General features: G+C 51.4%; 1 protein-coding gene across 2 annotated transcripts; it reads right to left on the bottom strand.

Annotated features, from left to right (window-relative positions):
• CSNK2A2 (casein kinase 2 alpha 2) lies at positions 1–27,885 on the bottom strand. Of its 2 annotated transcripts, XM_037408861.1 has the most exons (12): positions 27,689–27,885; positions 27,342–27,453; positions 16,363–16,464; positions 15,441–15,491; positions 9,233–9,292; positions 6,975–7,058; positions 5,727–5,837; positions 5,415–5,516; positions 4,994–5,094; positions 4,150–4,298; positions 3,856–3,949; positions 1–433 (listed from the first exon to the last, which is right to left on the bottom strand). In XM_037408861.1, exons 1-11 carry the CDS (start codon positions 27,790–27,792, stop codon positions 3,873–3,875), a joined length of 1,053 nt encoding a protein of 350 aa, XP_037264758.1. In that variant the 5' UTR covers positions 27,793–27,885; the 3' UTR covers positions 1–433; positions 3,856–3,872. The 2 variants fall into 2 exon arrangements, with proteins under 2 accessions (XP_037264758.1, XP_037264759.1); XM_037408862.1 differs by lacking the exon at positions 1–433 and having other exon boundaries at positions 3,795–3,949; positions 27,748–27,766.

The following is a 27,885-nucleotide window of genomic DNA, read 5'->3' as shown; positions in this document are numbered from 1 at the left end:
TTCTTTTAAAACTTTTATTCAACAATATAGAGTTCTTTCAATTATCATAGAGAACTGTCCATCGTGATACTACGCCCCTGTGCCCTGGCAGAGTGAGGCGCAAGCTGGCCAGCCATGGTCTGTCAGAGGTTGTGGGGGAACAGCCAGGATGGAGGAAGGAAAAACTAACCAACTGCTTTGCACACCCTTCACATTTCCATGCTTTCTGGGTCAGGAAGAGCTCAACAAGGAACCAAAGGCAGAAGAACCTTTAACACTTGGAGGGAAGGGCTGCAGTCACAAAGAGGCGAGTGCCATCCAGCCAGGCGTGCTGCCCCGCTGTCAGCCCTGCCTGCGCCGCACAGTCTGCCCGCCGTCACTCTACACGCGCCGGTAGGATGTTTGATTTGGTTCGCATTCTGCTTATGGAAAATTGGGAGCAACAGCATCGGACCTGAGGAGAGATGGGAGGAGGGAAGTGAGCATTACAGGGCACTGCCAGCTTGACACAGCGCTCCTCCGGCAGCAGGTGACAAGGAGACAGATGAGCATGTCACCCCACGTCCTGCCGCCCTGCTCCCAGCCAGCCCAGCTGCCCTGCGTGCCCCTCCGGACACGGGGACAGCAGGGGATTCTCAGCCTGCTTTGGAAGGCTGGCAGCGTGAGAGGGGAAGGCAGAGCCAAGCAAGGAGACAGAGTCCAACAAACCAGCACTTTGATGTGCAGCCATACACAAACTTGGACTTTTTTCTCCCTAACCTCCAGTGTTAAGTCTCCCTCCGCTGCTGCAAACATCTCCACCAAAGGCTTCTGTTGTGCCATAGCACACTTGCAACAGGCACAGACAAGCTGGAGAAGTTGCTTACCGCATCCCTCAATAGCTGCTGTGGTTCTGGTTTTGAGCCTTTCCTCTTATAAGGCACTCAGCCAAACTTGTGCTCCACCTCTGCTAGGGAGCTGGGGCCAGGCCAGCCGAAAGGCCAGGATGTGCACCAGGACTCTCCCAACTTTCTCCAGGAGAAAGCATATGAAGATGCACATTCTCCAGTCTCCTTACTTCCTAAGGACAAGACACCACAGTCTCCTCCAGCTCCTGGGGCTGTCCCTATGGGCAGGATGCCACTTTGCTAAGGTCCGAGGAAAGCAGGGCTGCCTGCTCCCAGTGCTGGAGGGGCCGATGGCTGCAGGAACTGGCCCGAGCTGCAGCCAAGCATCCCCCGCCCCGGGATCAGGAGACTCCACGCCCTCCCTGCTTCCAGGCTACACTTGCTCAGCTGCCACATTTCCCTCTGGGATGAATCTGTCACAGCTTATCCTACTCTAGAACTGGGGTAGGGATGCAGAGAGATACACGGCAGGTTGTTCCAGCCCTTCTGGTTACCGCAGCCAGGGAAAGCCATTTACCCATTTCACTCACTGGGAAAAGCATCCCTCTTCCTCTGCTTAAGGGTACCAGGAAAGAATTTCTGACTCAGGCTTACAGAACTGATACTTCCCGAAGCACCACCCTAAAACTCCACCATCAGGTTCGGCCACTGTCAAGCACTCGTATAGAATGATCAACGTTTTTCACCTACCCAAATTCCCACACCGAACCCACTGTTCTTCCCCACGCCTCTTGTGCCTTGGCTCTCTGGAAGTTGGGAATGGCAACACAAAGGAGCTGGAAAATGGGTGAGTTTCCCTCATAGCAACTTGGACAGGCCACAAGAAACATCCACTCCTTCCTCAACTCAACAGAGCAATTAAATACATGTTTAAAATCAGTTCAGAAATTGATGTCAAACTCGCAAACGATCCCTGCTGGTATTAGCACAGCTTAAGAGCAGAAGAGACCCACATCTCAGGCCAGGCAGCCTGCATGTTGGGCAGATGGAAGAACAGAGGGCTGGAAACACTCGCCGAAGCCTTCAGCAGCATCTGCAGGAGAGTTAACGCTAAGAAGGGTCCTGTGGCACAGACGGCTCCTCAGCCTTGACACTGATAACTGAGACCATGCACTGGTCACACCTCAGGGTGCGAGGAAAGAGCTACTCCCTGCTCAGCACATCTGCAGAAAATGCCATCAACTCAGGCTGCAAGGAGACAAGCATGGGGGAACGCACATGGAGAACCCCCTGCCTCCAGCCATGCATTGGTGACTTCTCATCTGACCAGCCACAGAACAGACCGACCGAGACACGGGCCAAGCCCAGGGTACCACCACAGCCAACTCCCATGCTGTACCCAAAATCTTGCACCTCCTCTGCGGCCCCACAGAAGCGGAGACAATCTGCCACAGTGAAACTCTCAGGGCTGACAGCATGAGGAATTGCAACCAAAGGCTAAGAGGTCTGAAAATACTCAGACAAGAGGGGCTGGAAAAGCCAACCTGCCCTCCTCAAGGAGGCAATGCCTTCAGCTCTCACCCTTTCTGACTATCCCATAGATTTGAGACGGCAGACGTTCAGACGTATAGATATTTATTGGTTTCAGTGAATTATACAAATGGATTGACCTGCTATCGATGCCAATAGAACTTTATTAGAATATGGAATGTAAACAGATGTTTCAAATAGAAACATTGTAACCTTATAAAAAATTAACTATTTCGACAATGCCGCAGAAGGAAATTCTGTGTTTAGGTGCTGGTGGGAAAACACTATCTCCAGCTTCTACATTTGAGTGTCACCAGAACCACTTGATGAAGTTACACACAGAACCAGTAGAGGAGGCAACTGTGAATTGTGGGGCTATAAAGCCATCGAGGGATCTGATGAAAGAATCCACAAGACGAACCCCCCACCCCCCACAACATGACCCCAGAATTCAACAAATGGCTGACTTTGTTAAAACACTACATTGGATCCCAAGTCCTGGATCAGTAGCTGCACAGCCCCCCTCCCCGACAGACCACGCCGCTGTTTGCTGACCCCTGCCCCTCCCTGTGCTCTCCTCCCTGTCCTCCTCTCCACTCCCCCATCCTGCGGTGCTGGATTGAACCGCTCCAGAGCTGTGCTCTGGCACAAGTCTGCATCTGGCATGAATTCTCATGGGAGCCACGTCATGAGGTACGTGGTTGCACACCTATCACAAGAAATCTTGCAACACTGACTTTCCTGAGCTCGGTGGGAAAGTCTGGATAGCCCCTCCCCTCTCCTGCCACAAGAGCAGCTCTCACATTCACAAGTTTCCAAAGCAGGTCTATTGAGTTTCTTCTCAGAGTGAGCCTTTGTCAAACACACCTGGAGGGGGGATCCACCTCCCCCCAGCAGCCTGGATCAGCGCCTTTGTTTTAATGCTCTAAACCAATCCTGAGATGCTGCTGGGTTTGTGGGCTGTTTTTTGTTGACACCCCCCCCCCACCTCCCCCCTTTCCCCCAACATTTGCAATTGAAACTAGAATTCAAGGGCCAAATTCAAGCCCAGAGTGAGCAGTAGGACTTGGACCTCAAAACAGAGTTGCACCTGCTGACCCCCAGCCTGAATTTGGTTCGTCCAGAGTTTACAAGTCAGAAAGGCATGTTTAGTAAGAGGCATGCTAAGGGCTGATGGTGGAACGACCAAGTTGTCCCCACCAGCACGGTGGGGAAGGCTGGACTGAGAAGGAAGAGAAAGATCCATAGAGATGTGAACCAGAATCAGTTGTGTTGAGCCCTGGGGGTATCACTACATGTTTAGCTCTTGCAAGACCATTTGCCCAGGGCTTTGGTACCACAGGGTTAGAGTTACATTAACCACAACCACCAGAGAGGAACTGAGGTTTATGACACACACACCCCCCAAGGTTAGATTTCTGCTGAGTATAAAGGGGAGGGGAAGGGGGGTGTCCTTGGTTCTTTTCCCTTCACTGTGTGACCGAAGGTTTTGCTTTTATTTGTAAACATCTTGAATTACCCGTCGTTTTCCAGTCTTCATCGCGCTGTTGTCAGGCCACTGGAGAGCACAGCGTTTTCAGAGCTGGGCTGGGACTGCTCCTTCACCACTGGATCTGGAGGAGACACAAACCAAGCAGGAAGGGGAAACAGCATTTTAATAAAGTGGAAGCTCCACCCTGGCAAACACTTCCAAAGAAACTGCCCTCAAAGCCCACAGAGCTGCTAAGGCTTTCACAGAGCAGGGAGCCCAAATTTTCCCCCAGAACCCAAGACCCCTCTCCATCCAAGCTGGCCCCAGCTTCTCCACACTCACAGAAATAGGGGTGCTCCATCGCCTCCTTCGCAGTCAACCTTTGTTGATGGTCATATCGCAGGAGCTTGTCCAGGAGGTCTAGGACTTCAGGACTGACCAGGTGTCTGTTCTCACTGTGGATGAAGTTCTCCCAGCGCTTCCGGGAATGCCTGCAAAGGGACCAGCTCTCACTGCCCAGCTCTGACCTGCACAACAGTACCCAGAGGTCCCAGGAGAATCACCTGCCACTATCCGCTTCTGAAAAGGGACGGCTGTGACAGACTGCCTGCAGCTCTTCCTGGCACAAGCTACTGCTCAGCCAGCACTTGCCCAAGGGGTAAAACCCCATTCTTTAGGTACACAGTTGTGAGGATGCTCTGTGCCTGGGAAAGGCACAATATTGCACATTCCCTTCTGTTTACAGGCATGAGACAACAGCATGCAGCAGGCAGGGTGACACCCTTGGGACCAGAAGTGCTCTGGCTAGCCAGCCAGCCAGCCTCACAGAAGCTGTCCTCACTATCCCATCCACCTCCAGTCCTTTTCAGAAATCTCAACTGGGAGATTTTGAGCCCCTCAGGCCACACTCAACTCCAGTGTCTACATCTCCCACTTCTAAGATGTCAATGAGCAGGAGAAGGAAGAAACAGCAGATGGCTTGTGGCTCCCGGGAGAGACAAAGGCAAAGAGCCTGCACTTCAGCGACCTCCTGAGATGCCATCAGCAGCCAGATGGGAGATCTGCAAGCAGCACTGTGACTCAGAAGATCAAAGCAGGCCCTTGTTGAGAGTCCTTAAAGGGGACGGACACCTGCTTATCTCCCTCTCTGTGTTACAAGGAAAAAAGGCAGCACTTCTCTACTTACTGGCCCAGGATATCATTGAAGTGTGGGTCCAGTTCTATGTGGTATTTCTTGAGATACCCATACAGCTCATCTGTGCCCAGGACCTTTGCGATGCGAACCAGCTGAAACAAAAGGCATGTTGAGAGAGAGCAGAAGGGCAGGCCACCACTCTTCTGCACAGGCAGAGCTGCCCAAATCTAAGAGCCCTCCTGGGAACATCCCAGATGGAAGGAATATCTCGCTTGAAACGTGTTTTTGCAACATGTGCAGAAAACAAGTCTCCTACACAAGGCAGTGAAGCATAATCCCAGATGACTTAACTAAGCACATAGCAACATCCTCCCAGCCTGGTGGTCCAGTCCCCAGAACCTCCCCCCTATACACACAGAGATGAGGCAGCGACAAATGTCTCATGAAGTAAGCCAGGTAGCAAAGTCTTTACTTGATCATAATTGTCCTGGCCGTGGAAGAAGGGCTCCTTTCGGAAGATCATGCTTGCCAGCATACAGCCTAAGCTCCACATGTCTAAGCTGTAGTCATACATCTGAGGGGAAAAAGGAGAAGCTGTCAGGAAAGGCATGCTCACTACAGCCTGGTTCCCCAGCCACACAGGCAACCTCAGCCTTTTCACTTCACAGCCAGCCTCTTTCCAGCCTAGGCAATGCCCTGGGAGGCAAAACCAGACAACCCAAAGGTGGCCAAAGTGCAACCACAAGTGGTATCACTGGCTAGCAAGGAGGAAGCAGACTCTTACTTGGTAGTCCACAAGGAGCTCCGGTCCTTTGAAGTACCTAGAGGCCACACGGACATTGTATTCCTGAGCTGGATGGTAGAATTCGGCTAGACCCCAGTCTATGAGCCGCAGCTGAACATGCAATAAAGAGACACAAAGTCAGGAGCCGGTTAGGCTGAAGCCACATTGGCCAAACCTCTCGATCCCGTGATTGAATCCCAAGCATGGAGCTTGGGATGCAGGGAGGTGCACTGAGGACAGAAGATGCTCTCAGCAGCACTCTGATCAGGGTCTTCTCCTTATCACCAGCTGGTGGGGCAAAGCCCAGCTTAGGGAGCTCCTCTGCCTCCCGAGTCCAAGCACACTGTTACTGCTGGGCAACTGGCTCCTTAACCAGTGCCACCAGCCACAGCGGACAGGTCATCGTATACTAGGAAACAGGCAAAAGCCAGTTGTCTTATCCCACTGCTTAGAGGGGCTGGGCCAAAGGCAGTGTTCCTTTTAACTGGAGGCTGAGAGCAGGAAATGAGGCGGGAGGGGGGGCCCACCACGTTCTGCAAGGCAGACCATCTTGTCCACAGCCACAGGGATGGATGACCTGCCATGTTACTGAAGGACAGCAGTTGTAGTAAGAGATTTCCCCCTCCTTATAAACCTTGCTTGTACAGCCACCGCTGACCGACAGGCAGGGACCTATGGACCAGCAACCAATTTGCTGCTGCAGATCCCAGGTGCCCGGGGAGACAGGGACGCACAGCACCTGATGAGGTACAAGTACCACGATGGGGCTGGGGGCAGCTCCCTGTGCTGCTCATTTCCATGATAGCAAGTTGGGTACAAAAGTTTTCTGTGACCCAACTAGCACACCCCAGAAGTGAGAAAGCCACTGCGGGACAAACAGGCTGTACCACAGGAGGAGCTTATGTTCCCTAGGTAAAAATATCCACGTGTATTTCAGACAAGGCCACCCTTCTGTTCCCTACTGCCACACCTCCCCAGGTGGAGATTAACAGCCCAGGCCTCATCTTCTAAGCAAAGAAACCCAGCATGGGTGGCTGCAGGGAGAAGAGCAACCTCCAAGCCGTGGGCTCCCACTGTAGTGCTCCCCAGTGGGACTTTGGCCATCTCCTAATGCTGGCACAAGCGGAGGGAAGCCGGTAAAGAAAGGTTAAAGGGGTAAGTACAGCTGCCCAGGCTATGGGTACAGAGGTGTCAGAATTTCAAGTTTCCCTGGAAAAACCGTACTTGTAAGCCCTGGTGCCACAATACCTTTTTCTGTTGGTGGTCTATCATGACGTTGTGGGGTTTGACATCCCTGTGCATGATCCCCATGCTGTGACAGTAATCCAGGGCCTGGCAGACACACGTACATACATTAGACATGTCTGTAACCACAGCACAGCATTAGAAATAGACAGTTCTGGGCCAGGAGCAAGAGTGCCCCATTCATGAGGAAGTGCTGCAGCCCTGGCACAAGAAACTGGCATTTTCAGCTCTTACGCTGCAGATGATGAAGTGACAAGGTGGCAACAAGACTATTGATTTAATGTATTGCAGTCACAGGTCCTGGAACAGTGTTCCCTGCACAGGAGCTTCGATGCTCCTTGAAGAACACGATGCAGAGAGGTGTCCCACCTGGTGGCAAGCCCAGTGCTCCAACCCTGTGTAGCCCTGTACTTCCTAGGCCATGTTCTCTTCCCCAGAAGGGGATGATTCTTACATGCATATATAGTTTTATGGCCTTCCAGTGCAGCTTTCCACCTGTGTCCAAAAACACACATATGCTAGAAAGTCCCCTCTGCCCTGCTCATTCGAGCCAAACCTGCACTTACAAAAGGCAAGTGACAGCACGCAAGGGAGAGTGAAGCTGCTTAAAGCTCAAAGGCAGGAGGCACACATAAGCTCTCCAGTTCTGTGACCTTGCACCACTTGCCCCCCCATGCAGCTGTTCCCTTGAGCAAGGGGGCGAGCATGTTTTCTCATCTCCAAGGGGGAGGGAGATCCATCTATCAATATATATCAGATGCTCAGAGATCTCCAGCAGCACGAAAGGAGGGTACAGCCTGCAGTCATTCAATATCCAAGACATCAGTGCCAGGGAAGTAACACTGTCCTTGGGCCCCTGCCGCAGTGGGAAGCACAGGAGGCGACAGCTTCCATCACAGCAAGACCTCAGGGAGTACCCCTGCAACGGCACACGGCCTTGCAACCAACAGGAGTCACAGCAAACAGTGGTCCTGGGATACAGGAAATCTCTAACAGGTTGGACAAACTGCTTCCAGGGATGAAGCTGTCCTAGAGTCTTGCTTGTCTCAAGGCTGGATCATCTAAACCTCATCACCCCTCCTCCCACCCTAATCCCAGGCTGCCTCAGGCTCCCTCCAGCCTTCAGTAGGAAGGTGTTTCACTTGCGGACAGGTGCAGCAAGCATGGGGGTGCAGAGAAGAAAGCCTCCCTCAAGCCCACTAGATCTGTTTCAGGAAGTCTCCTGCAGTCACCAAGTCCTGGAGCACAACGGGCTTTCCCTAGCCTGTCCCACTCATTTCCAGAGGCAGGGGACCTGCAAAGAGCCAGCTGAAAAGTTCTGAGGCCCTGCTAGGACCTGACACAGCCAAGCTGCTGCTCCAGCAGGTCAGTGCAGAAAAGCCCTGGGATCAGCTGAAATCTGTAAGCTCTCCCTAATGCCCTGCTGCCTCCTGTGTCCTGCAGCTAGAGACCCCAGAGAGGCATCGCAGCAGATCTCACAGATATGCCATGCAGCTCCGGGAGCATTTCCATGGGGAGGGGCAAGCTAGGCTAGTAAAGAGGAGGTATTTACGGCACTCCTCACCCTTCATCAGAGGGGCAGGGAAAGCTTTGGCTGGGAGTCTCAAAGGAAAATACCAACATTACAACAACATACAACAGCCAGCATAATCAGAAGCTTTGCTCCTCAAGACCACATTCATGGGGTTCTGGGCCCACAGGGCACTGAGCTGGCCAGCTTGTTCTTGAAGTGTCCTAGATGGCCCACCCAGAGACACAGAGGTCTAAGACCAAGTGGGCAGAAGTCACCTTCCGGGGCTGCATTTGAATACAGCAGCAGAAGAAAGCCTGGAGCTGGCAATCCCCCTCTTCCACTCTCCCTAGCATGCTAAAGCGTCCCCAGTTCCCCAGCCCCGCAAAGACCTCTCAGTGCTGGGTCTGGCTGGAAGGGAGTTGATTTTCCTCATGGCAACCCAAAGGTGCTAGACATCAAGCACAGCCCTACCTGGCAACTAACAGTCACAAATGCCTCACGGGGAAAGAACAGACCCCAGAGAATGTGAGACTCTTTGCAGGTAACCAAAGGTCCCCAGTTTGGCTGTAATACCTCACAACAAGCCAGATAACCAGGGAAGGTTTGGGAAGAGCCCTGGTTATGAGACATGGACTCTGCATTGAACACAAGAGAAATAACTGCTTAGCAGCACTACCCCACGAGCCCCGCTACTGCCTTTCTTATTCCTGGTCTCCCCATCCAGACTGCCATATGCAATGCAACTCACCTTCAGCAGCTCATACATATAAAACCGAATATCAAAGTCTGTCAGGATCTGGTACAGTTGCTGAAACAGATTTGGGGAGGGAGGGAACGGGGGCGGGGGGGGGGGGGGGGAGGGGGGAAGAGAAACAAAAATAAATACTCCAGATTAGGATTAGTTTTGTTTCCTGCACCCCACCTGTCTCCAATCACTGACCCCATTCCAGATCCCCTGTGAACGTTGTCACTCCCGAGGGCTGTCCTGGCCTCAGATCTGCCAGGGTTACATGCTAGGAGATCCAGAGAGGACACAAGAGCTCCTGTGAAATGCTACCAGGATCATTCAGACCTATCATGACTTCTTTCCAGCAGGAGACAGGCAGGCTGTCTGTCCAAGGAGAAGAGAGCAAGCTCTTCAGAGCATGCTGGAGTTGCCACAGATGATCTTGCCTCTCTGTTCACATGCACAGTCATCACAGTGATCTGACAACACCAACAACAGGATTCAGAGGAGGCAGGCTGGGAACACATGGGTAAGGTTTCTGAGTGCTCAAGGTGGGGCAGGGAGAGGAAATCATTAACCAAGGAGCGTGGGCTGGGGAAGCACAAAGGGTAGACACAGCCTCAGAGCTGCGGAGGCTCCCCTCTATCCCAGGATAAAGGCTAACGCAACTCGACAGCACGGAATGCTCGTGGGGCTCAGAGGGCACAGCTCCGAGTCTCAGGGAAGCACTTGTTGCCCGCGCATTTGCCACCCACCCCTCCTCTGCTGTCCTTCTGTGGCTGTTCATGCAGAAGTGACAAAGATCCAGGGTGCACTTTAACCTGCACCGTGCCACCAGCACCATCGCTGGAGAGAACTCATCATCCTGCTGCTCCCACACCAGGTCACAATTGGCCCCAAATCTACCTTCTGCTCTGTATCTGTCCGTGGCAGCAGTGCCAGCCTGACCCTACCGGACTGTGCCCTCATCCAGGGAAAGCAAGGTGAGACACCAGGACAGGGCAAGGAAGGACATTCACAGGGCAGCAGTAGAACCAGACCCCTCTGCCCTTTCTAACCAATAAGGATCATCTCACAGCTCAGTCAAATCACCAATTGCATCAGCACTGGAGCCAGCTGCCCATCATGGGCACCACTTGGCAGCTTCAGGAAAAATCTGAGAACAACGGACTAAAATTCACACTCCAAGAAAGCAGCCCTGGTCCTGGATTCCCTCCAGGCCCACAGAGAGATCCTCAGGATCCTCTCTTACTTAGGGTCAGCTCCAAACAGCCCCACCACCCCCAGTACTGCTCTGGGAAATCATTTGACAACATACAAGTATCACTTACACACACAGAGCTTTAAGAGCTTCCAGGACACAAGGTGCGTTGTATTCTCATGAGCTGGGATGATGCTAATGCTTCGGAGCAACCCACTGAAGCAGGGAGCAAAAAAGACATAGCCAGAAGCTACAGCAGGGATAGATTTCCTGACTTGGTTGCACATGGCTCTGATGCACGGCCCAGGGCCAGCAGAGGACAACTGAGCCCTTCCAGGAGCCCATATAAATGGCTTGCTTAGGTAACGAACACTATGGGGGGGACAGAGATGCTTAAAACATCTTTCTGGGAATCACTACCCTATTCAGCTTCAGCTGGCGACATCAATGCACCTGGGAAGGAGAAGGGCAGGAGAGGCAGCAGCAGAACAAGGCTAGATCCCATCTTCCCCATTCCCAGGCTTCTCTACCTCTGGCTGCCTATAAGCAGGGAGGGGATGGAAGGGAGGTCACCAGTGCGTTTCTTCTCAGGCCCACGATGCTGTAGCTTCACTGACCCATAGCCTCCAGCAGAGGTAGTGGCTGGGCAGCCAGCTTTCAACAGACTTCCCTGGAAAAGCTGCCTGTGAAATCCAGCACACCTGACCCTCCCGCTGCGCCAAGGCTGACAGTGGCTGGCAGCGCCCAGGCTCCGCTTGCTGCAGGACCAGTCCCTGCAGAGGCACGCTCAGCCTCGCCACGGGCAGCCGGGGGATGCAGAAGGCTTTGAAGCCAAGGGAGCCAAGGCTTCCACGGCAAGTGGGTCCCACACAGCGGCTGCCCCAAGAAGGCTTTGACAGTGGGCTCCAAATCCCCTTCGCTCAGCCTAGCAGGGCAGAGCAGACACTTCCTTAACAGACACATCCCACACTCTGCTCTTACAGCTGACCCTTTGGAGTAAAACCATCAGAAATGTCACTGTGGGGATCACTCAGACCCAGCTAAATATCTGCTCTGCTAGTTGCCAGCACTAAGGATCACACAAGGCCTCAGAGACCTGGGCTGGTCTCCTTTCTCCATACAGAGCGTGAGGAACGGCCAACCTCACCCACAGTCAGCCTCTACCCCTCTCCAGCTTTCAGTGATATTTTGGCACATGTCACGTAACCCACTGTGGACTAATCCCGTTAGTGCCCAAGGAGGCAGAGACATGCTTCCCCTCTCCATGGGGCTGACAGGGGTTGAATACTTATTCTTCGCCCTTGACTAACACAGCTGGCTAATTGCAGGAAGCAGCACCTGCAAAGCAACAGGGTGGCTGCAAGGAGCTGTCGGAGGAGAGAGACACTGCTTTGGGGTGCGGGGTAGGCAGCAGCAAAAGAAAAGGGAACAGTTCCCAAATCATCCTGGCCTCGGCAGCCATGCAAGGGAGGAGAATTCTTCATACTTCTCCATTGCCTATGCAGGGCAAGAACTATTTTTTAAAATAACCCTAGATGTACAAGGATAAAACTCATGAACACACTTCCTTCACAGCAATTTGGCCTGAAAACTGACCATGGTGTAGGCTAAGTGGAAGATTTGACTCAAAAGCCTGCTGTCCCCACAACTCCCGCAGGCAGAACATCCTGAGGCAACCTTTCATTGCTCACCTTCCTTGCCCATCAAGGAGCAGCCCACCTTCAGCTGCAAACCTGCTGGTGTGTTTTAAGAACAAACCAGCAAACTCAACCGCCTGCTCCCTTCTTTCCTGAGGGATTTGCCTCTTCAGGGCTACAAATGGCACAGAACCAGGTATGCACACAGACTACACAAAATGTGTGACAGCTGACAGTGGCTGAAGGATAGGTGCCTCATTTCTAGTTTGAAACCAATCAGCCAAAGACATTAAATTTCACAAGTTACTCAACTGACTGCGTTACTCTGCAGCACAGCTATCATTTAAGGCAGATGATTATGGGTAGCCTAAGTGCTCACAGACAACAAGTAATATAGTAGGTCTGAAGAGAAATACTAGCCCTGTACACAAGCTGCCATCCTCACGCAGCAGAATATGCATTTAGTCTAGTTCCAACTCTTCATCCCTGCAAGTGCAAAGCCATCACTTTCACAAGAGCCTAACCAGGTAATTGAAGAAAATGTAATCAGCTCCTTGGAGCTACCATCTAATTCTCCTGTTTATACCATCATTTAAAAACAGCCAAACCCTGTGGAATACCAAGCTTGCACTTCTCATCCAGAATCATCCACAGCCATGGCTTAGGCCCCACAGAACTGCAGGTTCTGCCCATGGACAGAGTGCTGAGGAAACCCAGCAGCCATCGGCATGGGACATGAACAGTTTCCTGCCATTTGAATGGGCAAAAGGGTGAAAGTATTAACATTAACCAAAAAATAATAATGTTGAAGGAAAGAAATTGCCAGAAAGGAGACAACTGAGGACCCATCCAAACTCGTGAGCGACTATTGCCAACAGGACAGAGAAAAACACAATCCTGTAAAATGGTCAGCAATCACTTGCTGTACGCAGGTCGCCCTAAGAACCCCCTCACACACCCTGAAGGTGATTTGCCAGCAGGATGCACGGTGCTCGTCAGTACTGCTGAATCCAGAAGTCAATGCAGAGATGGGCAGATCAGCAGCAGCCATGCCAAAACAAAGAAAAGAGGTCCCTGTCACCAGGATTAGCTCACATGACACTTCAACAGAATTCGGCTGCCTGAGGAGATCAGGACTGTGGAGCAGAGGGGACAACGACTGGGTGCTCTCCAGCTGCTTCATGTATAGAGGTATAGGGCAGGCCAAGACCTCCAGCACAAGTGGTCTCATCTACTCTGTGCACTCTCTGCATGCCGAGGCACCTCAGAGCAAGGGAAGAGACAGCTTGAGAGCCTCTGTATAGAAGAAGATATCCATAGGTACCCATGAGTAGCAGCAGCTCTGTAACCTGCCAGTTAGCTGCGGCCCCAAAAACCTACCCAAACAGGCAGCAGAGCTCATGGGAGTGTAGCTCAAATAACCCACGTGCCCCATAGTAGCTACTGAAATTCAGGTTACAAATCAACTCCGAACACAAGCAGTCACACTGCATGCCCTGGGGGACACACTTGCATTTCCAAGACAAGTTATTCCTGCCTTGTACCAATCAGCATCAAAAGCATCAGTACTTTCTGTCTTGGACTTGTACAGCTGGGAACCTGGACTTCCTTGAGGAGCCAGGCTTTCTACTAGGAGCCTAGAAATGATCCGCTGCAAACTCATGTATTTGCCTCTAATGCAACAGCCAGAGCTAAGCACTGTTACTTCTGCTGCGGCCAGACCAATGCTGCCTTACCGGCTGCAACAGTGCCTGCAATGGCTCTCGGCACGGCTGGGATGGCTGACGTACCACGTGCCCCAAGCCCTGCATTTCTCACTTAGGAGTCCCTGTTGGCCACCGGCCTGAAGTCACTACTTAACGCTCCACTTTGTCGATACATTTCAGTTACTGGGTACCATCTTTGATGATAATTTTTTTCCTCTAACGACATGACAGAGTGGTGTAATCACATTTTGACTAGGAGACACACAAAGCAATCCTCAGCAAGGTGTGCTGCTGCCCTAGCAACCTATTTTATCTCAAGCCATATATCAAAAATAAAGTTAAAAACTTTCCCGCATCAGACTTGTGAAGAGTCCCTGGGTCACCAGGAGAAGCACAGGGGCACATTCCCAACGCACACGCAGCGTTGGAACAGCCCAGCTGATGTCAATGAAGTTCAGGCAAACCAAGCCTGCTTTAATTAGCCCTGAAATTCCACCTCATAGCACTCCTCTCAGGGCTATTTACTTGATGGAGGCGACACTCATTCTCCCCAATCAGAGCTGTCTGGGCAGACACTGCTGTGACTGTTATTCTAGCTTCTGCAGTAGGTCTATACAGGAGGGCACTACAACTGCCACCGCCAGTACGGCTGTGCACAGGGTCCCACCCAGCAGGATTCAGCTCACCAGACCAACCCCAGAGGGACAGAAACAACACATGCTGCCTCCCAGCATGCAGGGCTGCAGGTAAGATTGTCCACGGGCCAGCTGACAAGCTGCCCTCTTTCCACTGACACCAACCCAGGGTCCTTCTCTGGGCGTTTGGTGTATCTGCTGAAACGGCATCCTACAAGGCACGTACCTACACAATGCTCTGGCACCGTCCCGCTACATGGAACAGAAGAGATCTCTGCAGGAGGGGATGACTGCTGGCTTTCTAATGGCAACTACTCACTTAATTCTCCACCAGTGACTTAATGACTGAGGGTACAGATTCACAAGAGGGAAGCAAAGATACCATTAAGACGGGTGTGCCTGCTTAATGATATATCGCTTTTGTGTATCAGCTTGCTGCTGCGAGCCAGAAGCGTTTCAGTAGCACAGGCAGCTTGTAGCTGCACTCAGACAGAAAGACCCCAGTTTTGGGAAGGAGTAATACCACTTGGAGCACCCCAGAAATCTGAAGAGCCACAGAATAGGCCACAGCCTCTGGCAAGCAGAAGAGCTCTCGATATGCATCCATGACTGCTCAGCCCCTCCCCCCAGGCCCACTAACAGTGGGAGACAGGCTCTCCAGCCTCTGCCACCCCACACTCCCCAGGTCTGAGGGATTCCAGCCCAGATCAGTGTCACCTGCTCCATCAACTGCACTGCTGTAAATAGAGCATCACAGCACATGGATTAACTTGGGCTGAATACATAGCACAGCAGTAATGACTAAACTGAGAGGGGACTAAGAATACCTAACCTGTTGAACTTATTCCTCGAAGCTGGGAGGAGATTCAGCACACAAGTTTTTTATTTCTTCCCATCTAGAGGTTTCTCATTTACAGGGGGAATGAAGGTCAAGCTGACATAGGTGAAAACTCCAAACTCCCCCATAGCCTGAGGAACATCTGACAACCCAAGACCACAGCACTCGACAGAAATGGGAAGCCTCCCCCCTCCACACTCAGGCAGACTCACCTTAAAATCTGTGTTATTGATGTACTCAAACACCAGAGCAGGGGTCTTTGACTGCAAGAGAGAGAGAGAGTCATGGTTTAAAACAGCCTCTTGACCTTTCTTTGCTCCAAGAGACCTGGCAAAGCTTTTGCTTCCTACCCAACCTTCACTGTGAAGAGCGAGGCAAGAGCAGGACAGGAAGAGAAACACAGCCCTGGTACCGCAGCAGAGGCAAGCCCCGCTTATAGCCCACACATCAAGCACCCACACAGAATTTTGGCCAGTGCTGCTCCTCCCCACGCTATGGGGAAGAGACAGCTGAGACGTGGGCAAGGCAGAAGATGTCATCAGGGGCTAAGGCCTCACAGCCCATCGCAGGAGGAAGGTCAGCCAGGACTGCCAATGCTACACCAGCATCATTTCCTCTTCATGGCTGCCAGCCGGGAGTCACAGTCCTCAGCCAGCTGCTAGTCAGAGAAAACTTCCCGGGAACGGGGTAACTGTGGCAATGCAGACAAAGGATACGACCTCTGGTCACTGGGCAGGACAGCAACCAGAAGGATGAAGAGTACTTAATGCCCAGTTGCCCTGGCAGATACTTACATCCCAGATGCCAGACAGAGCCGGAAGGCTACAGGCTCTGCTTTCCTACAGAAAACTTGTAGGGCTACAAAACTACTCCCCAGCCAACCACGGGAAACTCACAGAAGGGGTGTAAAAGGGTCTGGGAAACACAGAGAGGAACATGAGCCCATCCAAACCAACCCACCTCAGGAGACCCTAATGAGCTGGACACTGCTCACCCCTGGCTGCCACGAAGGCACAGGCAGAGGCAGCACCTAACCTAAGCTCAGAGCAGAAGTTACGGGGCGGTGCCTGCCCCATGCCTGCAGCCAGTGGGGAGGCAAGCCCACCACACACAATGTGACACACAGGCACCTACCACTGGATCCTTGACAGTGTCAATCAGGTTAATGATGTTGGTGCCACCACGTAGATTCTCCAGAATCTTAACCTCACGTTTTATCTTCTTTTTCTTCACTGGCTTAAATAGACAAAAGAAATTAGAAGTGAGAGTCCTTTCAGAAATTAACACTGATTTCTGCCACCAATTTTGACTGGAATACATTACCTCCCCTCCTCTCTCTGCTCCCACCCTCACAAGGGAACGTTTTTAGCTTCAGAGAGGAGACAGACACATTGCATGAACTAGCACCTCTCTCTCGTCAGTGAAAGGTTTCCACTCACCAGGGGAAAATGAAACCACTCTAGACAAACATAATTGTGACTCCAGTAACTGTGGTTAAAAGCACCTTGGACTGCAATGTAGAAATCTCAACACACTCATTCTATGTTATACATTTAGAGCCACAGGACAAGCACGGTGGAGCTTGTATCTCAGGTTTTGTTTACCAGCACAAACCATTTTTTTAGTCCTTAATCCCACCCCATTTCCCAAAGAGTACTTCAATTCAATGAAGCGACAGCTGAGAGTCTCCAACACCAAGACTTCTAGTAAGCTCAGACACTGCTATGCCTAACTATGTGCACGTGTCTTTTGCAACCACCTCAAGAGCACAGATCCAACTGCACTGCATGCCATTGCATCCATATCCCATGATTATTTTTAAAGCCTACAGACATCTGAACAGTTTTTGACTCCTCCTCGAATCTGCGCAATCCCAGGAACTCACTTTGCAATGTAAGCTTTTCTCTGGACATCACCCTGCAGAGAGTGACAAAGAACAGCTGGTCCCAAGGCAGGGGCTTGGAGGTTGGGTTAGCTTTTACACTCACTGATCCAGGTTCACTTCAATGCAAATGAACAATCATTTTTGTAACTCATCCACTCCCGGGACAACTCTAGCTCTGTGCCTGCTGGAAAGGAAAGGCAGCTTGGAGCAACTAAGCGGTGAGGCTTTTTAAATGAGCCTTGGCTAGTGATTGATGTGGACACCACCAGCTGCAAGTCACTGAGTCTAGCAGCCCTTCACTGCAGAGCTGGACATCCCCCCTGCACCAGCGGGACCACTGCAGAGCCACCTTGCATTGCCGCTGCCCTACCTCTGAGGTTTGATGATGAAAATCACTCCTCTCCAGACATGTAACTTTCTGAAACGTTCACCATCCAGCATGGGGTCTGGTGTGCGAGAAGGGGAGCAACAGGGAATGGCAATGAGGTATGAGGCACCTTATTACCAAAGTGACGCATGTGATCAGATGTCTGTGTGAAGGACAAGGAGCCACAAGAGCTCAACAGCTCGTGCTCACTGCCTTGCCTCTGCCGCAGCCTCCCACGCCAGTGATGGTTGCAGAGTGCTGATGGGGCAACTCACACTCCTGTTACAGGCAAACCCAAGGCAAGTCCTGGTTTCAGACCCCTCACAAGAATGTACGAGCAGATGGGAGAAGGAACAGAAGCTTTTTATGCAGTGGGAAAATATGGCATTTATGTAAGTGATAAAATATGCCATCTTTCTAGGCTCTTCAGGTGGATGAAACCTTCGGATTCGAATCCTGCCCTTCTCCTCTTCCAAGTTAAAAAGCTGGAACTAGACTTTCAAGCCAAAAGATGAGAATCTCAGCCTGAAGCAAAGTGCCAAAAATAACACCAATGCCGGCACAGGGAGCGTCAGCACCTCGTAAAGACACTGTGGAAAATGGCAGCAAGGCCACCACAGCTGTCAGCCAGCACTGGAGCGGCGCAGGGCAGGGGTCACTGGGGAGGGGGTGTCAAACAGCCCTGGGGCAGTACCTAGGCACGGCTGGAGCTGGAATCAGCAGAAGTGAGGGAGGGCTACATTTCTGAACCTAAAAGGAAGATGCTTCATTAGGGACTAATTTAATTTATGTCAGCATGGGAACAGACACCACCCTCGCATCGCCCACACGCACTGATCTTACCAGAAGGCCAAGATGGAATTAGAGGATGTGATTCGGTTATTCTGTTCGTCCAGCGAGGCAGATGCACACACAGGCTATTTTCCAAGGAATTTCAAAGAGGGAGTTGAGTGACAGCCATCCTGAAGACACTCGCTGAATGGCCTGGCTACCAAGAGATACGCATCACAGCCTCTCTACTGCAACACCGGCACCTGACGAGGAGCCGAAACAGTGCCTGAACACAGCCAAGAGGACCCCAAGCCCACTCTGAAATGCCTTTTCCTTAGTACTGTAGTTATTTCAAGGGCCTTTTGCATCAGCTAAGTAGGGGAAGATATCCCTCTGAGATTTCCCTTTCTCCTTCCATAGCAACACCACTCCCACTGGGGCAGGTGATGTTGTCTTCCAGTCACTTCCATGTTTCCACCTTTTTCAGGATGGCAAAATGATGCCCTGCGTGATCTCCACCAGAAATATACCCCTACCCACAGCACACTTATTAAAAGACATGAGCAGACAGAATCAGAGACTTTTGGAAAAAAGGGGGGGGGGGGGGGGGGGAAAGGAAGTTGGTAATTTTTTAATGAAATGCCTGCAGATATCACCACCAGCAGCATCTCTGACATCACTGGGGGAAGACACTCCAGCACATACTGTCTCAGAAAGAGGGAGAGTTACAAGCCACTCACTGTTTGTGCATTTTCCTGCTAAGCCGCAGCAGCACAGAGCTCAGGCCAGGTTATCCACACATGGTAACGCTACCTCCACACTGTAAGCAGCCCATCATCTGAGCACTCTCCCTGCCTGCAGCCAGTGGTCAGGACAGCGTGTTCCATCACAGGTAAACAGGGATGAGGTAGGGAGAAATGCCATGGGCTGTAACGTCATCTTGCAGGAAAAGATGTTGCCTGGAAGTTTCCTCAGAGAGCAATGCAGGGGAACAGAGTACTTCCCCATTTCAGATTTGCAGGCAAAAACCAGTGGCAACTGCTGGCCTCCACCCCACCCCACACACCCTACCAGCCTACCCAGCCACACACCCCCTCCTACCCACATGTTGTCCCATGCCATTGCTCCAGCCAGAACTGCAAATGCCCTCTACTACCCAAAAGCACATCACCAGGGCTCTGGTTTTGCCCAGTAACTGAATCCAAGCCCAAGCATCGGGCAAGTCAAACACCTTGGTGCAAACCACTCCAGCATGCAGCCAGTACTGAACTGGAACTAACTGTTCACAACCAGAGAAACTCTGCTGACTTCCCTCCTGTCCCCAGACCCCATACCACTGAAACCACAGGCAGTCAGCAGCATATCCTCCAAGGACCAGGATTAAGTCTGGGTTGCTACAACTGTCTCTCAGAATCACTCGATCTGTCTCTCCAAGGATGCTGACTCCAAACACACATGGATTAAATGTGAACGGAAGCTATTATGGCCTCCAACCATCTGCCTTTCCCAGCAGGGGTGGCTTCTAAAACACCAGCCCTTGCAGCCAGAGTATTTTTAGCAATACTCATTCAAGGCTATTTTATTAAACCAGTCTATGAACAGCAGCATTTCAAGTTGTGTTTCCTACATGGCTCAGCCCCCCTGCCCTGGGAGGGGGATTTCCAGCAGAGGAACGGAGCAGGAACCTAGTGGACAAAATCAACTGCTCCCAAGTGTGATCCACCTGTGTTTGCAAGGTGACATTTCATACAGGTGGAGACTCCAACTTGATTTGTTCCCACAGCAGAGGCATTCCAAAGCTTTCCTCCATGCTGGGATTCTCCAGTGACCAGTATGAGTCAAACCCTCACTGCAGCCTTTCCCTCTGAGACAGGCTCCAACAGAGTCCCTCTGCTCTATGCAAACACTTATTTCCATGAAATCTGTAGAAACTTGACAGCTTGGAGACTTCTGTTGCATTTGGTTGAAATTGGCCAACCAGTGCATAAACTACTGGGGGGGGAGGAGGGGGAGAAAGTCTGACAGACAGCAGGATTGCATAAGGCTCGTTTCCATAGGAAACCAGGCTAAAAGACATGTCTCAGTTTAACTGTGTCTGCACTGGGAGGGGTTTAATTACTTCAACTGCAGCAGTACTCTTAGAACAACAGGACTGTCTAGCACAAGCCAGTTTTCCAGTTTCCCAGGAAATTGCTTCCTTCCTCAGGCAAACTGGAAGTGAGGTGGCTGTAGACAGTGGAGACAAAACATGCAGCTCACGGCTGCCCACTATGCTGAGTGCCCAGAGCAGAGGGACAAGGTGACCTCCAGCCACAGAATGGTCTCTGCTAGACCTGGCAGCTCTGACTCGACTGTCCCCAGCCAGCCACCCTCTGCTGCAGGTCTCCCACCCTACCAGGCAAAAGGATCCCACAAGCCCTTTCAATCCACTCAAAAATCAGGCAGAAGAGGCGATGACAGTGGCCTTTGCTCTCTCAACTGCCTTTGCCCAAAAATCACAGAGCATCAAGCGATGGCATGCCCTCTGCAGAAGTGAGAAATAACATGGGATAAGTAGTTGCTTTGCAGTCAGGTACATGCAGAAGAAAACACCTCTCCGTGACCAAAAGATCAGATCCTCAAGTCATTTTCCATGAAATCATATAAGCTTGTAAGCAGGGAAGGAGTCCAGCTGCAGCAAACACCAGCTGGGAAAATTAACATTGTTTGCTAAAATAAACTTTTAAATACAAGGCTGCAACCATCACTTCCTGTCTTGAACGAATAAATGGCTGCCTGTTTAATCATCTTTTTTGCTTGGTTTCTAAAGCAAAGGGAGTACACTCTTCCATCAGATGCTTCAGTTCAAGCCTTCCCCACCAACCTGGGGACCCACCGCCTGAATTCAAGCGAAAAGAGAAAATAAATTTGTTATCCAAAGTTCTCTGCACTCTTCCACAATGAGAAAGAAAAGTATGACCAGGAAGGCATGTGAAATATGAGTTAAATCCAAAGCATAAAAATAATTTTCATTAGCCAAAAGCAGACCGCCAGGCAGTGCACACGCACTGCTAGCTGAGAAGCACACGTACTGCTCTGAAGGAGTCACCGAAGGTGCAGGGTTTTGCCCAGCAGGTGCTCTGAAAAAGAACTGGGGTTAGCGCAGCGGGGAAGAAGGTTTAGCAGTCAAAAGATACAAATCCATGAGAAACTAAAGGAATTTATTCCACTACCCTGCAAAGAAAAAGATTTATTCTCTGCTCACCAAAACTGAATAGCCCAGAAACACCATGATGCTTCCAGTGAACAAGCTAGGCAATCTCAACACACAACATCCAGGACCAGCAAAAGGCTTGAGCAGCATCCTTATGACAGGCTTTAAACATTTAAAAGCCAGCACAAGCAGCTCATTCGTCTCTAGCAAGTATTATTGAAAGGATCACAATAATCGGCCTATAAAGCCTGATGCCAATTACTCAATAGGAAAATTGGCTTTGGAGCAGCAGTGCTTATTTTGCCAGACATCAGCTGGGAAACCAAATAATCGTATTCACAAGAGCTACAAAATCAAGGAGCCCACTTAGGTTAATATTCTGTTGGTTGTTTGCACCTTACAACTTCCATTATGGGCACTCAAACTTTCCCGAGCTGCTCTTGAATTTTAGAAAAGAGGGGAGAAAAACCTACCCTGAAACTGCTAAAGCACTTTTGCTTTTTTATTTAAGTTTGGTAGAAGACACCAGCACGTGTTTTGAGGGTAGTGCCATTCTTTCCCTCAGAGTGCCTTCCCTCCCCTCACAGCTCATCCCGAAACAACCCTCCTGGGGCTTCAGGACTGCCCATGACACATCGAGACTTCTGCAGTCAGCTAAAAGGGAGATGCCAAAAGGACCAAGCCCCGATCCCCACCACCAGCGTTACAAGGGATGAGAATCATTCTTTCAGACTCTGCCCAAGGCCACTGCGAACAGACAGGTGCAGTAACTCACCCTCCCCCACGCAGGAGCCCCAGTTTCGCAGCTCACCAGCTCCTCGGCGCTAGAACACCACCACAAGAGTTATCACCTGCGTCTCCAGGCCTCTGCGAGACACTTGGTACCGTCTCAGTTGGTCGCAACTCTGAACAAGGCTGGACTCCAGCAGGCAAGTGTGCCAAGCTCAGTGTGGGCAACTGGTGTTCAAAAGAGAAGAGCTGTGTACCCAGCTCTCTTGCAAAAGGGCTCATTTCAAGACTGCCAGAGGAGGAAGTGGGCCAGGGAGAGCTGATTCAGTGCATGCAAATGCAGGAGGAGCAAGAGACGCAGACAGCTACCAGGAGCAGGCATTGAACAGCTTTGATGGAAGGTCACCGATGCAGTCAAAAGCTCCAGCCTGAGGGCCCAACATCATCCAATGCTATTTCCCTGTGCAATCCCTTCTGCACACTAGCACAGAAGTCAGTTCAGCCCCCATCTAGAACACGCTGCTGACCTATGTGGGCTTTAAAGCTTTTAGAGACAAAATTCACCAGAGCCATAGGGCTACCTCCCCCAAATGGTTCTCTAGCTACCAGAGTGATAATTTGAGTTCAACGCTGGCAGGACCTTGCAGCAGTGCCCATTATGAGCTGCAGCTCTGGAGGGTTCACACAGCCCTAAAAGGGGGAACAGGGGAAAAACAAACCCAAACAAACAAGAATGCATTTGTGAAACCACGTACATGGTTGAAAGTTCCAGTTCACGGAGTCAGCACAGAGGGACAAAAGCCACCAAAGGGGAAAGGGGCTATTTCATCACTGCTGCAGAACCTCCATTTCACTGGTCCCTCTCCTTGTAACTGCATTCTTCCCCTAACCTCCGCCTGCGTGTTGTGCCTATGCAGACAGTAACTATACAAGGAGACAAAACAGTCTCTTTATGTGATAGGTTTAATGCTCCACAGGCAAGTACAGTGTACATAGAAACATACGTGCATCAGGAAAGCAAGAGGACTCTGCACAGAGCTGACAATATGGATGCTGTAATCTCCACCTTGAGCGGACACTCTGATGGTAATCGGTACAACAGAACGGGCTGCGAAAGGCGCTGTGGTACAACTGAAGCTCACTGACAGCTGTTAACTGTAGGTAACTTTAACAGCAGCATTCTTGCCATAAAGAATCTCCCATAGAAGTTACAAGCAACATGGAGAGTTTATCTTTGGCTTTTACAGTGGCAACTTGCAATGCTTGTTCGCATCCCCCAAGAACACCGCTACCCGAGAACAGAGGATTCACTTTTCAGGCACGCAAGGAGACTGGCAGACACTTCGGAGCTGCAGCAGAAGAAGCAGCGAAATGAGAAGTTCATCAGAGACAGCACAAAGGCTTCAGACTGACCTCAGCAGCCCACCAAAACTCTAAATCTATGTGGCTAGGTATGAAAGAGCAGAGGTGTGCTTTAGATACCTGCACTGGATGTAGACAACACATGATTCACTGGAAACAAAGACTCAAACTTCCTTTGTACATGTCAAGGAAAGTCAGACCTCATCCTGGGAGTCAAACCTTAGTGTCACATTTAAGCAAGACACAAAAGCACATACAGAATGTGTTCACACATTCCCTCTTCCTGGCTTGGCCCGCCCCTTAGCATGTAGGACGCATGCCCACAGCTGTACCGAGGCCAGCCACATTAAAAAGCCTACAGAAACCTCTTACACCAGCTAGGGACTGCAGGAGCACAGCTGTGGGCTAACTCCATGACCTACTACCCATGAGGGGGTAGAAGGATCAGTTCAGTGCAGAGTCCTCCACTACCTACCAAGGTGACTTCAGCCCCATGGCTTTTTTTGCTGAACCTTTGCTCCCTAAACAGGCTGAAAAAGTGGGGAGTTGCCCTCTGCCTCACTTCTCAAGATAAAAGCTTTTGGAGGATGCTTGGCAGGGGGCGTCTGTGTGGCAAACCAGGGCTCCTGCCTCACTGCTATGCACACACTGTCCTACCACAGCATGTCCTGAAGTCTAGAAGCGACCTGCTTTTGCCTCTTTTTAGAAGAGCTGCAGAATTTTCTGGGAAAAGTGACATTAAGAGCATCATAACTGCGAAGAAAGGCACTTGACCCAGGGAACAGTAATGATAGTCATCTGCGTGACCTTAATTCTGCTCCTCTGCTGACACATGTTATGACCACAACTAGCGACACGAGCACACCCCATTTTCCTGTACGATTATGCCCAGTCCTGCACTTGGGGTAGCAAAAGAAAAAGGCAACACTGGGTACTCTCCAGGGAAACGAGGCATCTTGCTTTATGCAAGCCCAAAACGCCTGGGCCACTGTGATACCAGAGCCATTAGCTCCCTGGCCTTGTCCAGTGCTAAAGTCTTCATAGGGCACTTAAACAAGGCAAGTGGCTGCCAGAAGAGGAAGAGCAGTTATCTTGTTCATGCAGCACTAGACTAGGACCTATGCTCTAGTCTCAGCTTTGTTGAGGCTAAGGGACTTGCCCAAAGTCACACAGGAAATCTCTGTGGCTCAGTTCTGCATCAGAGAAGGGGTGATAAAATTTCCTGACCTCTCTGGAGGCGGGTACAAGATGTTCAGGTAGCACAGCACCAAAGAAGAGGAGGAAAAAAAAGGCGGCAGAAGTACTTGCTACACACCAACTTGAGCTCAGTAAGGATAAGCTGCTTCAAAGAGCAAGGCTGGGAAGACACATCAGTCACCTCCCATGAGCCATAGATATTAAAACAGTGACTCTTGATAAAAATCACTCTAACACGTAACATAAATTGTCCTCTCCAAAAACGTTAAAGAGAAAGGAGCAATCCATTGCCCAGCAACAGCAACAGTCTTCCCCTTTGTCCCAACCCTACAGCCACACAAAAACGTGAAAACTTTCGGTTGCATTCCCCACCTCACAGGATCCAGCCTGAATCAGCAGGAACAGAGACACCCAGCCTCTTTGCTAAGGCTCCACTGTAGATACATGCAATTATGATTGCAATTAAGTTTGAGTCTAGCTACAGGAAACCAGAGGCACTTTCCACAGATCAGAGTGATGTTATTGCCACACTTCATGTGTTTTCATAACGCACACAACACGGTGCTCTGAAACTCACTTTTCACTGACCCACTTTCCAGTGAGAAGAAAGTTCATCTTTATTTATCTGGACTTTCTGCTTTTCCTTGCTCACTCACAGGAATGCTGTCTGCATGCTAATGCAAGGGGGGGGAGAGCCAGGGGAACTGGTAGCAATACCATCCACTTCAAATCTGGGACAATCCGGTCCCCTGCTCGCAGGGCATTAAGGCAACACATTCAGGCCCCAAGGAGAAGGAGCACCCAGCCGCCCTCAGATGACTCTTGCCAGCTGACTCACAGCCCAATACTGACAGGCTCCCTAGACATGACAGAGCTCAGCTGCCACAGGGATAGGAGCATTGCTCCAGGGGAGGCTCTTTAGGCTGGAAAGAGTAAAGGAAGAAAATTTCTGACTACTTTCCCTGCAGTCTCTTCTAAGCCTCATTGTGCATTTCTGCATGGGACAAGGCCTAGGATCTCAGCAAACCACAGCAGTCCCGAAGACACCATCAGGGGGTCCACAGCAGCATGCAGAAGCGCATTTCCCCCAGCCAAGCCACAAGCCATCTCACCTCAAAAGCCTGCTTTGCACTGGCTACCTTTGACTACTCACTCATAGCAGAAACTCCTGCCTGCCCCTGCTTAAAAAAACAAAACTCAAAACCACGTTAGCATCCAAAGGAGGAGGCAGCCCAAACAGCATGCCAGCGGAACTCAGCTCTGTGAGGACGAGTGAGCTTCAGCACTCTGCCCTGATGTCAGGCTCAGCCACAGGTGCTCTCCCAAACAGCTCACCTGGCCACCACCTTTACCACAGCCAAAGCACGGGTATGCGTACTTCCTCCCAGAGGCAGACAGGAGGTCGTACCTTGCCTCGGAGCGGTGCTGGACAAACCATAACAAGTTCTCTCAGAAGCCAAAGAAGATCCCAAGGAAGCAGGCACAGTGAGCGAGTGAGGATATCAGCAGAGACAACCAGCCACACTATTGGAGCAATCTGGCAAATGCCTTAAGGCTACAGCCCTGCAGAGAGACTCGTGTCCTAGGTAGCTGCTGTGCTAGTCTTAGTGGCTGCAAGGGCAGATTAAGCTCAAACTCCCCTGCACGCTGCAAACCAACGTGTGCCCAAATTCTCTGGAATACCCATGGTCAGACGCTGGCTTCCATGTGCCCCTGGGGAACGAGTGACAAGTGTTGCTGGTTCAACAAGTGACAGCCACAAGTGTCAGCCAAGCTGAAACCAAAAGCACCCCAACTCTAACCTTCCATTTCTGTTTTTAACACCCCCAGATCAGCAACACAGATTGCTGCTAGGACAGTTACCACAGCTCACCACGAGCCTGCTGCTTCAGTGCTGAGCACAGTGAGGTGTGCCCTGCAGTGGCTAACCCATGCTTTCAGCCATCCCAAACTCCAACCCATTACTGTCGCACAAAGCTCCCCACATGCTGACCCCACTAAGGCCAACACATCAGAATACGGGTTACTGATGCTGACAAACTTCAGATGGCCTCTTTCGGTCTCCTCAAGTTTCCATGCTGTTTTTGGCCTGCCTGTGGTGAAGTTCTTTTGCATGTCAGATCCTCTAAAGGACAGAATATAAAATTTTGCCTGCTTTTTTGACTGCTGAGCACCCCACAGCCTGGCTCTGAAAAGGCCATATGCCAGCTGCCTGGAGGTTAAGAGAAGGATTCCCCCCTCCAGGCTTCACGTCCCTATTGACACGGCAGTGCCTGGGCTGTTTTGGACAGGCATTGCCAGATACGATTTACTAAACGCCGGCAGCACATGCAATGCTATTCAAATGGCAGAACTCATGGCTCTCCTCCTCCAGAGGAGGTCTCAGCCCAGAGCTGTGCTGGACAGAAGAGGTGGCGACATCAAAACATCACTACAGCACACGGGACACCGAATCCACTTCCAAACCCACCATCTCGATGTCCTTAATGGGAAAACACGAGTTCTGGGATGAGGGAGGAGACGGCACAGTCCTTTGGCCCGGCCAACCCAACCCTCTTCCCCTCGCTTCCCGCCACCGGCAGCGCCATCACCATCAACGGGACACTCACCTTGAGGATCTTCACGACAACCCTCTCGTTGTTGGTGATGTTGATGGCCTCAAAGACCTCGCTGTACTTCCCTCGCCCGAGCTTGCGGACCAGCTGGTAGTCGTCCTGATTGCTGCAGGCACCGAAAGGGGGGGTAGAGGATAACTGACAGGGCAGCAGGCCGGGGATGGGGGAGGGGGCCTCTCCCAGCCCCCCCGCAGCCCCCCCGGGACGCCCCAACACGGCGGGGGACGGGACACGGACACACGACGGGGGACTGGGAACCCGCCCCGAGGGCTAAGGCCCGCGGGAGGGTGCGGGACTGCCGGCGGCCCGAGGAGGGGGGGGGTCCCCGCGGGGCGCTTTACCCCCAGCTCGGGACGTGCGCCTCGTAGTCCCAGTACTCGCGGCTCCTCAGGCTGTTCACCTCGGCGTACACCCGCGCCCGGCTGCCGGCGGCCGGGCCGGGCATGGCGGCGCCGGGCGGCGGCTGCAGGAGGAGGAGGAGGGCGCGGGGCCGGCGCGGGAGGCCGGCGAGGCGGGGCGCGGCGCGCAGGAGGGCGAC

The sequence above is a fragment of the Falco rusticolus genome, chromosome 15 (genome assembly GCF_015220075.1).
Source record: "Falco rusticolus isolate bFalRus1 chromosome 15, bFalRus1.pri, whole genome shotgun sequence".
Taxonomy (NCBI): domain Eukaryota; kingdom Metazoa; phylum Chordata; class Aves; order Falconiformes; family Falconidae; genus Falco; species Falco rusticolus.
The sequence above is the reverse complement of the archived record's forward strand: the minus strand, read 5'-3'. Positions and strand labels throughout refer to the sequence as shown.